The sequence below is a fragment of the Marmota flaviventris genome, chromosome 10 (assembly GCF_047511675.1).
Source record: "Marmota flaviventris isolate mMarFla1 chromosome 10, mMarFla1.hap1, whole genome shotgun sequence".
Taxonomy (NCBI): Eukaryota; Metazoa; Chordata; class Mammalia; order Rodentia; family Sciuridae; genus Marmota; species Marmota flaviventris.
In genome coordinates this window covers 18,941,663-18,952,330 of record NC_092507.1, presented here as the reverse complement: position 1 = coordinate 18,952,330, position 10,668 = coordinate 18,941,663, and the positions used below count along the sequence as shown (strand labels likewise).

At 44.0% G+C, this 10,668-nt stretch overlaps 1 protein-coding gene across 1 annotated transcript; it reads left to right on the top strand.

Moving 5' to 3' along the window:
- Window positions 1-3,275: 3,275 nt before the first annotated feature.
- Stmn1 (stathmin 1) lies at window positions 3,276-8,836 on the top strand. The gene is made up of 5 exons (XM_027937641.2): window positions 3,276-3,330; window positions 4,969-5,041; window positions 5,529-5,701; window positions 7,665-7,856; window positions 8,321-8,836. The coding sequence occupies exons 2-5, from the start codon at window positions 5,029-5,031 to the stop codon at window positions 8,390-8,392; spliced, it is 450 nt and encodes a 149-aa protein (XP_027793442.1). The 5' UTR covers window positions 3,276-3,330; window positions 4,969-5,028; the 3' UTR covers window positions 8,393-8,836.
- Window positions 8,837-10,668: the final 1,832 nt, after the last annotated feature.

The window sequence follows — 10,668 nt, the reverse complement described above, 5'->3', positions numbered from 1 at the left end:
GGGTTGCCCAAGGTGCTTGTTTTGCATTTCAAAGATTCATTTCCGGCATTCCAACAGTCAAGCTTGTGGCCACTTCTGTTTTGAGACTCAGTTTACCTTTCTTTTTCTGTATTCCCAAATTCCTGTCTTAATTTCAGGTACATTAACTCAAACCCTCATTATACACCCCTCACCCCATATTGGAGGGATCTACTATCATGGGAGACAAGCAGAGGATAAGAGGGCTGTGAACATCCAAGTCCCCATCCTGGGCCAGGCCCAGTGCTGGTCACTCAGGACACCAAGGCAAAGACAGTGTCCCTGCACCCTAGGATCTAATGGTCTAGTGAGGGGCGGGGCATGTGAAATTGCAGATTCACAGGTTTAGAAAAGAGAAGGCAGGAAGTGAGTATGAGAGCACGGAGCCTGAGGACCAGGGACAAAGGGAAGAAAGAGGCTGAGACAATAAGAAAACCTCTCCCACAACACCCTAGGCCAAGGACAGGCCCCATAAGCAGCAGTAGAACTGGGCGCCTATGTGGGAGACAACCCGGCAGCCTCAGAACCAACAAAGAACAAAGCCTGCCGTCTCTCTGGGAACAGAGAAGATCTGACAACAGCCCTGCTCGTTTCATCAGTGTAGACATCCCTTCTGGACTTTGAAGCCTGAAGTGCCCTCCTTTGGCTGTCTACACAGATCAAATAATCTGGATGGCTGCCATATCTCGACTTCACTTTGTGCTAATCCATAGTCACAGCCAGCTTCGTAACAATCCGACCAAACCATCTGAGCAGAAGCAAAAATAGTTCTCATGGGCAAAGATAGACAGTTTCAGGACGGGAATGTTAACTCCTTGCTGCCTCTGCAAGAGGGAGGGGATCTTGAAGTTAGTTTTAGGAAGTCTTCAAGAAGGGAGATTCTGCCCCTCTCCAAAGTAAAGTCTCAACGCTATTTTTTCTCACCTTAGAGTTGAAAGCCCTTTCTATACCAGCGAACGTAGATGAAAACTCATAAAAGCCCACAATAGAGCTACATCCCAGTCCTTTTTATGTTGAGAGAGGATCCCCCTAAATTGCCCAGGCTGGCCTTGAATTTATGATCCTCCTGCCTCAGCCTTCAGAGTAGCTGAGATTATAGGCGTGCCTATACCACGCCCTGCTCACAAAGACTTTTCTATTCAACAGATCATTCTAGAGGAATTTTTAACCCATCCCCTTCTGATCCCAAGCAGCAATGAGGATTTCAAGAAATCCTCCTCACAGAGACTGGCAAGACCAGGTATCTAACAACAAACCCAGAAGCCAAGTGGCATTATTAATAAGAACAACAACAACAAAAAAAAAAAATTAAAAATCTATATGAGTTCTAACATCTACAATCCTAGCTGTGGTTTCCATGGAAATAGACATCTGCTCCAGGGAGAAAGAAAAGGTGGGGTGAAATGGTGTAAGTGCTTTAAAATAATCAGTGTTTTGAAAGATTAATTTTTTTCCTGTCACAACATTAGTAGTCAGAAAAGTAAGCTTTTCATCTGGCAATTTCTTCTATTTTTAAAAATGCATCAAATGGGCGTGACTTTCCTATGCAGACTTACAGATCAAATACAAAGACTTCAAGATAAAAGGTTAGTTCAGGGGGTAACAGACCTCTTGGCATTGGAACTCTTGCTCATTTGTGGTGTCTAAGTCATTTTTCAGCAAGGTCTTAGCTTGGCTCCTTTTTTTTTTTTTTTTAAGATTCTGCTCAGAAAACTGACAGATGGAAGCACCTGGCCGTTCTGAGGCTAAGTTCCTGAAAGAAGCTTTTCTGGGTTCAGAATATGAATCATTCCTGGTCCCCGCTTGCATGCTGGGCAAAAGCCACTTAGACTAGCTGGGGGGAGGCAGACCCCACACAAGGGCGATTGTTGGAGAAAATGCTGCAACCAGCATATTTCAGGCAACAGCGAGTTGCTAATTGTTTGCTTTGTGTGATATTTGCTGCCTGTATGATTCAGTTTTCATTGTCCCCAACACCTATTAATTGTTTTATCTCTGGCACGTCCCTAGTGACTAACTAGTTATGGAGCCTTTTTAAATTAAGACTGTTATTTCCAGAGAGTTGGTCAAATGTGTTTCTTGGTTTGGGAACATTAATTCCATTAATAAAATGAAGGTGCCCTTTGTTTCATCAGGCTCTCAAAGCATATGCCTTGATACACCGTCACTAGAGTCTTGGTCAGGGGAGTGGGAGAGGAGATCTGGAACCATGAGCATTTCACTTATTTATTTTTCTCATTTTGTGGGGAAGGGGAGGTCAGTCATTTTAAGACAAGTCAGGGTCAAACCAATTTCCTCTGTGCCTCTGCTGTGATTCTGATCTATCCAGGCCAGAGGAACAGTGACCTTGAGGTTCCTTTTGTTTTCATTCTTAAAAAGAGCACTGCACTGCTCTGACGAGCACGTGCTCCAAGAACAAAAGCAACACTTAGCTGCAGTCGGTGTATCTAGAACTGCTACTGGTCTTCCTTCCCTATCATGGTGAAGGGTTGGCAGAGCAGATGGAGTCTGCATTTGAGCCCAGTGGCTTTGTTAGACCAGAGGATATCAAATTCCAGAGCCTCACGCTTTCCTGCATGGGGTCCCTGGTCACCAGCTCGAGAGGCTGAGGACACTAGGGAGGAAGCACACAGTGAGGGAAGAGCCACGCCCGCCCGTGACCCGTTAGCACTGGGTGGGTTAGAGACTATAATGATGTCATAATACAGGTAGCACGCGGGTATCCAGAAGTAGGACGCTAAAGGGCAGGGGGCTATGCAGGGAAGTGGAGTGACATTGTCCTATCACAAGGACTCAGGCATCTTAGGCAACGGTGCGGGGTGGGGCACCAGAAGGGACGTTACTCTGTTTAGGTGCTGGCACCGGGAAGAACCAGGGTAAGTGGCTCAAACGAGGAAGAGTCCAGGCAGCCAAGGTTTAAGAGGTAGGGCGGGACCCCCTTACCTCCGCCCCGCCCCACCCTACCCTTTCCCCAGAGATGCAAAGCCAGCTCTGACTTTGTCCTGGTCGCCGCGCCAACGGCCTCTTTCCCGGTGAGACCGCGCCCTAGCCGCTGGCTCACACCTGGGGAGACCCCCAAGCACTCCCACCTCCGCATTGTCCTCGTGCCCAGTTGGCTTGGACTACACTTCCCGAGGTGCTCCGGGTCCAGAGGGGGCGGAGCCCACTCGGGTAGTGGGGAGGGGTCGGCACGTGCCGCTGCGCTCAGCCAATGCGTAGCCCCGCGGGTAGGTCACGTGCCGCTGTTTGGCGCTTTTGTGCGCGCCCAGGTCTGTTGGTGCTCAGTGTGGCCAGGCGGCTCGGACCGAGCAGGTGGGTCTTGGGTTCTCAATAGGGCCAGGGGTGGCGGGTTGGGGGCAGTTTTGAGAAACGCAGCGGGCAGGAGCGGTCAAGCTGTGGCAGCAGCCCCGGGGAGGGCAGCGGGCGTGGCCGCGGGCCCCCGAGGGGCTGGCGGGCGGGGGTCGCTCCGCTTTGTGTGTGGCTCGGGCGGAGCCCCGGCTTTGTCCCCACTCCCTGGGGGCGCGGCTGTCGTGGGGAAGGGGCGCGGCCAGCTGGGAGAACTCTGGTCGTCAGTCTCGGGGTGCCGTCGTGGAGACAATAGGGGGCGTGGGCCCTCGTCTGCCTCCCCTTTCCCTCGCCTTGTGTATGCGTCTTTTGTGGGGTCCCTATTGTCTGAAGGAGTAGGGCGCGCCCCTGGAGAGCAGCAGCCCTAGGTCCAGGCTGCAGGCGGCTGGGACCGCGCCGCCTCCCCGCTGTTGCCCTCTCCCGTGGTTGGGAGACTCGCCCAGAATGGCTCGCCGATCCCCGCGGAAGGGGACCGCAAACAGTTCTGGGATACTGCTGTTTGGGAATTGAGGTGACGGGAGGAGATAGGCAGCGGACGGCGGAGCTACCCGGCGGCCAGTTCCCTGTGCCCGCCCCACCCGCCAAGCTGCAGCGGCGGCTTGGCGGTGTTTTTGGCGGGAGTTGAGGGGGGGGCGTCCGCGCGGGGCGAGTTCGGGAGGGGCGGAGTTACCCGGATAGGACCGTTGGCTCCGCCTCTCCCTCCCCTTCCCACGCGCGCGGGCTCCGCAGTGTAGAGAGTTCGCGGAGATTCGAAAAGGCGCGGGGAGGAAGTGGGCGGGGCCAGGGGCCGGAGCTCAGGGCGTGCTTTGATTGGCCGGGGGCAGCCTGCCCTCTCTGCTCGCCCTGGCCAGGGACACGCCCATCCCGGGTCCGGTGCTGTCTAAAGCTCTGTAGAAATCGCTGTCGCAGATTTCAATTTTTGTGTGTTGGGAACCTGTAATCCTAGGTTTTCAGTACTAGCCCGAGATCTCCAAGTATCGTGATCTTAAAAAAAAAAAAAACCGACAAATGCATTTTTTTTAAATTTTACATAGGCAAGAAATATTAAAACCTAAAGGTTCACAAAACTTAATTTGCTCACTGTTGGGCAAGGAGCTTAAACCTTAAGAACAATAGGAGTTGAACATAATTGGTTAACGTTAGCTTGGGCGTCTTGTTATCCACCATGGCAGACCAGACAAAGCAGGGGTGGGTATTTCATTTGCACAATGAGTTGTAGGCAGTATTAAGATGGCTCCGATCTCACTGTTGAATTGAATCTGGAATATCTTCTCATGGTTTGGGCGAAAAAAATTTAGTTTTTTGGGGGGGTGGGGAGGGATCCTTCAACCTTGTAACTTACCTAATTCTTATTTTTATTTTTTTGAATAATCAAGGTCAGTTAACTTAATCTTTTGCAATCAGTGTTATTTTATTCAGCTTTCCCAATATGTTTCAGTAATTTTCAGAAACCTTGATAATTTTCTTTCTTGGTTAATGATGTACATAATTACACAGTGATTTTTCTGACATCAATTTATGTAGATGTGATTTGAGGTCCCTTTGTATTGATGACATACAGAAATGCAAAGAAATTGATTGCATGCTTTTGAAAATCATTTTCAGGGCTTTCCTTACCAGTGGATTGTGTAGAATACACTGCCAGTCTCTTGTCTTCTATTCACCATGGCTTCTTCTGGTAGGTAATCTATTCAGAAAAGCTGAAATTTTGATGGGTTTATGATTATAGAATAGGAGGTAGCTTAGGTCTTAAGATTTTAATCTGGCACTTGTTTTGGTTTTATTACAAACCCACTTTCTGAATAGGAGAATAATTTAAAAGAAAAAATGATTATCACTTGAATGTACTGAGAGCTCATAATTGTTTCATAATTAGAGGATTTGGCTTGGTCCAAAGCAAAATTGTGGAGTTTGTGCAAGTCTTTCTTTTGTTCATTAAAATGATTGTCAAATACTAATTCCTCAAAATGGAGTTTATTAATCCAAAGATGTTGAGCTTTATTTTTCTGGGAGATGGTATTTAAGTAATTACTTGCCTACAAACACATCTTCGCCAACCCTAATTCTTTTCATTAAATTGGCTTGGTTTTTAGAAATTATGGAACCATTTATTAGAATAGGAGAATCCCATTTTTCTGAATTATCATAAATATGATCAACTCCAGATATTCAGGTGAAAGAACTGGAGAAGCGTGCCTCAGGCCAGGCTTTTGAGCTGATTCTCAGTCCTCGGTCAAAAGAATCGGTCCCAGATTTCCCCCTTTCCCCTCCAAAGAAGAAGGATCTTTCCCTGGAGGAAATTCAGAAGAAATTAGAAGCTGCAGAAGAAAGACGCAAGGTAAACATCACAGCTCACAGAAAACAGGATGTTTATTAATGTGAAGGGGCAAATCAGTTTTGTTTCCATAACGGGAAGAAAACAATTGTAGCTGCACTATAATTTTAACTGTGAAAATTATATATGTCAATAGTGGAGGAAAATAACAGCCGTCATTTATTGGGCTCTTATTATATGCCAGCTTCTATGTTTTTCCCCTTTAATACAATGACTCTACAGGGTAGGTATTGTCTCAGATAATGGAGATTAGAAAATAGACTCAGGAACGCTAAGTCATTTTCCTGAAGTCCTACACCCAGTGTTGGGGCCAGAATTCTAGCTGAGTTCTGTTTTATAGGATGCTTATATTACTTGTGCTTCCTCTGAAAAATATAACATTTGTTGGCAGATGATTCTTTGTAGTTTTATTTTTTATAGCTATACAGTAAAAACATTTAAAATTGCTAGTGATGTGGATGTGTTGCTCAACTGGTATTGTGGTAAGCTTTTCTCTTATGTAAGCATATAAAGTAGCCATCTTTTAAAAGAGCTAATCAGAAAAAATCAAATACTAACATAGTTGTAAGAAAAATTAGGAAACAATTTTGGAAATTAAAAGTATTCATTATGCTATTTCCTAGAAATGACCTCTGTTAATATTTTGGTGTATTTCTTCCCATTAGAATTATTCTATTAATTTATTCTGATTATTTAGTCTTTCCTTTCCCAAAAACTAATTGGGGTAAGTAGATTTAATTTTATTAAGGTTGGGGGAATCAAAGGTACAAAAAGGTGAAGGTGACTGAGAATGTGACCCAGTGGTAGAGTATTTGCCTAGCATGTTCAAGACTCTAGCTTCAGTCCCTGGCACTGCAAGGGAAACAAAGGTGAAGTAGGAATCCACCCTAGCCTAGCTCTGATAGTGTGATATGAAATCAAGCATGCATACACACACATATATGACCCTTTTTAAATAGGTGGAGCCTGTGCCTTATAACTTTCTTTCAGTGCCACATTCTATGTGGATAATGACCCACTGTTAGTGCTGGGAATCCGTTCTCCAGGAAGAGTGACAATGTTTACATTGATGCGTCATCTTCTGCCTGCTATTCTATGAGTTCATGGAGTTAGGAGGAAGCAGTATGACTGGAGGCTGGACCAAGGGAAGATTTTTAAGAATCACCAGACCCTGTGGTCATTAGCTTGTGCTTTATACAATAACCACCTAAATGTAATGAAACTCCTATCATCATGATTAGGATATTGCAGAAGCAAATTAACAGAACCAGTGGCATATCTCTGTAGCTATGCCCTGCGAGTCAGTGTTTCCAAACACATCTGAATGTGTATATCAGTTAGGGCTAAAATTTTTATAATGAACTAGTTTTCTTTTGGATAGCCTTTAAAGTTTAACCAAAATCCTTTACAATAAAGTGCCATTCCTAAGGGTATTACTCAAGTCATTTGGATAACATTAAGCAATAAATCTTAATCAGGGTTTTCTTACAATGGCGACAGGGTGTGGTGATGCATGCCTATAATCCCAGCAACTCTGGAGGCTGAGGCAGGAGGATAGCTAGTTCAAAGCCAGCCTTGGTAACTTAGTGAGGTCCTGTCTCCAAAAGGTGAGGAGATGGCTGGGGATAGGACTCAGTGGCAAAGCACCCCTGAGTTCAGTCCCTAGTTACCAGAAAAGAAACGAGAAATAATTGGGCAAGAAATTTTTGAACAAGTATGAGCAATTTTCTAAAACAAATAAAAGTACTAGAAAAAGAAGATGAATGTACAACTATAATGACCAGTTAAAAAACTACAGGAAAAAAGATTTTCACATTATTTTTAATGATAAGGATAACATGTCAGAACTTCAGTATTGTTTAAGGGACCCTATTTTCTGCCTCTTTGATCTTATCTGACATGATTTTTATAATTTTAATTAATGCCAAAGACATGTCAGAGTCTAGCCTGTTAAACTTTTTTCCAGTCTCATGAAGCTGAGGTCTTGAAGCAGCTTGCTGAGAAACGAGAGCATGAGAAAGAAGTGCTTCAGAAAGCAATAGAAGAAAACAACAACTTCAGTAAAATGGCGGAAGAGAAACTGACCCACAAAATGGAAGCTAACAAAGAGAACCGAGAGGCACAAATGGCTGCCAAACTGGAGCGTTTGCGAGAGAAGGTTGGTTTCTTTGTTGAGTGGTTAAGAGCTTGCCGTTTGACGCACCAAAGAATTGGCATGAATTAATTGCCTTGACTAAAAAATGTTAGGTGTCCTTTGTGGCCTGAATTTGGGAGCATAACATAGTAAATGAGAGAAGTGCTTAGATGGGGCTGGGAGATATATCAGTGATAGAGGGTTTGTCTAGCATGTGTGAGGGCCCTGGGTTCTATCCCCAGTAATATAAAGAAAAGAATAAAAAGATAAGACATTGAGTAAATTTCCAGCATAATTGGACATTCCTTGGAAGCGCAGTAGAAGGCTTAGCTATTAGGCTTCACAAGTGACCCAGGAGATTTAAGATGATGTCCTAGAACCTCGTATTTGTTGAGTTCCACAGGCTGTTTACTGAGCCTATGGGGTGGGCTGTAGTTTAACTGGACTTTTCATTCAACTGATGATGATTATATGCAATTTCTTCACAGGATAAGCACATTGAAGAAGTGCGGAAGAACAAAGAATCCAAAGACCCTGCTGATGAAACTGAAGCTGACTAATTTGTTCTGAGAACTGACTTTCTCCCCTTCCCCTTCCTAAATATCCAAAGACTGTACTGGCCAGTGTCATTTTATTTTTTCCCTCCTGACAAATATTCTAGAAGCTAATGTAGGACTGTATAGGTAGATCCAGACTGTAAGATGTTGTTTTAGGGGATAAAGGGGAGAAACTGAAAGTGTTTTAATCTTTTTCTAAAGTGTTGGTCTTTTTAATGTAGCTATTTTTATTGTTGCATCTTTTCTACTTCAGTGCACTTGGTGTACTGGGTTAATGGCTAGTACTGTATTGGCTCTGTGAAAACATGTTTGTGAAGAGTATGTAGTGGCTTCTTTCAAATTGTTAGATGCTGAATATCTGTTCACTTTTCAATCCCAATTCTGTCCCAATCTTACCAGATGCTACTGTACTTGAATGGTTAATAAAACTGCACAGTGCTGTTGGTGGCTGTTGCTTCTTTCTGTTCAGGTAATTATCAAGCTGTAGAGACCCTCCTAATTTACTGTTCAGATGGGGCTTTGGGCTGGTGGAAACACCCAGCATGTACATCACTGCAAGCTCTGCCCTGGGTTTCTTGCTTCGGAGGCAGTTTGCATTGTCTTCTTCCACAATCATCACTTTGTGTTGCTGCCTCAGCCCAGATCAGCTGTGACTATATTCTTTCAGATGTTTATTTGCAAACAAACAGTTTTTTGTTTCTCTATCCCTGTTAAAAAGGCAATTTAAAGGTACAAGTGGTGTTTCTAGAGAATAGTTTAGAGGGGATCTTAAGATCTTAGGATATTTGATGGTTGGTTTGCTCAGTATTAGTTGGGGGTGCAACGTAATACTTTCCTTCCATAGAGTGATAAATCGACAGGATACTAATGACACTTTTTGTGCTGCTGGAACAACTCTTGTGAAATGATTAAAGGAACATTAATTATATTCTGGAGTAGTATATGACATGGTTGAGATTGGAAGATAATTCATCTTGTACTCAGAGGCCATAAATACCATTGTTAGCATACTGCCTCTCAATTCAGGGAAAGCCTCTGGCTGCTGTCCTAGGTTCCTATTTGGGAAATAGCCTTAATTGCAAATGAATATTTGCTTCTTATACTACAGCAAAAAATGTTTCCGGGAAGACTACTGAGATGTACTAATCTGTGTGCTCCTGTAGCTCTGGCTTGATCTTGATTTGGGTCCAAACTTATTTGTGAGAATAATAATGGCCTACCTCCCGTGTTAGAATTGAATGAATGTGGTATGTGTGTACAGAAAGAACACACTTAGAACTGTTGAGTATATAGTTAGGCTTATTATAAATAGCAATTACTATTTTCATCCAGAGGCTAATAAATGATCTCAGTTTATACTTTTGAATTGGAAATGATTATGTAATTTTTGTGTGCCTTGACTTTGAGACTAAAATGATAATAGGAGTTTGGAAGAAAGTTAATATATATAAAGAGTTATGGTGGGGTGGGGCTGGGGTTGTGGCTCAGTGGTAGTGTTTGCCTAGCATGCATGAGGTACTGGGTTCAGTCCTTAGCACCCTATAAAAATATTGTATCCACCTAAAGGTAAAACAAAGGTTTAAAAAAAAGGTAGGCCGTCTAGAACAGAAACAAGATCGAGTGTATTTTTAATGTGTGACAAGTTTTGAGCAGTAATAAAGAAGACACAAGGCAAAGGTGAGGCTGGTGTACAGGGCCTTGGCATTGTTCATCTTTGGATCCTGTCTCTGGCATATAGGATTGATTCTCAAGGTTCACATGGGTGAATCGAGCCTACAGGATCTGCATAAGGCATTAGTTCTGAACAGATGGGAATAGAGTAGAAAGACAGCAGGAATTTGGAGTAATAATATCAGGTGTCATACAAATGGCAATAGGATACTCAGGACATAGAAGAAAGCAAAGACCAGTCAAAATGGGCCTGAAGGACGGTCCTTCAGCTAGTTACAGCCAAGCCCATGGTGCCCTGGCTTACTGTCAGAAGGTAGTTCTAAGCCTCAACCTCATGACAGTGATGTCACAGGGAACAGAAGGGGATGTAGCCTACCCCTGGCCTTTTTATTTCACCCCTAACCTTAGTACTTAGTCTTGAGATCAGAAAAGAAGGTTGGGTTAGGTTCCTTATGCTGCACTGTGAGATTCTTCACATTTGACTTAGGGGGAGGCGAGTAATGGCTACCCATGAACTCTGGAGTCTTGTTTTTGTTTTTTCAGGTACTGGGACTCTAACCTGAAGCCTTACATACTGTGTGAATGCTTGTCACTGAGCTGTGTGAACT

Excerpts from the sequence above, each read along its gene's own strand:
- Stmn1 (XM_027937641.2), top strand. Across the intron at positions 5,702-7,664 it reads CTGCAGAAGAAAGACGCAAG|TCTCATGAAGCTGAGGTCTT; the intron begins GTAAACATCACA and ends ACTTTTTTCCAG. Across the intron at positions 7,857-8,320 it reads TGGAGCGTTTGCGAGAGAAG|GATAAGCACATTGAAGAAGT; the intron begins GTTGGTTTCTTT and ends ATTTCTTCACAG.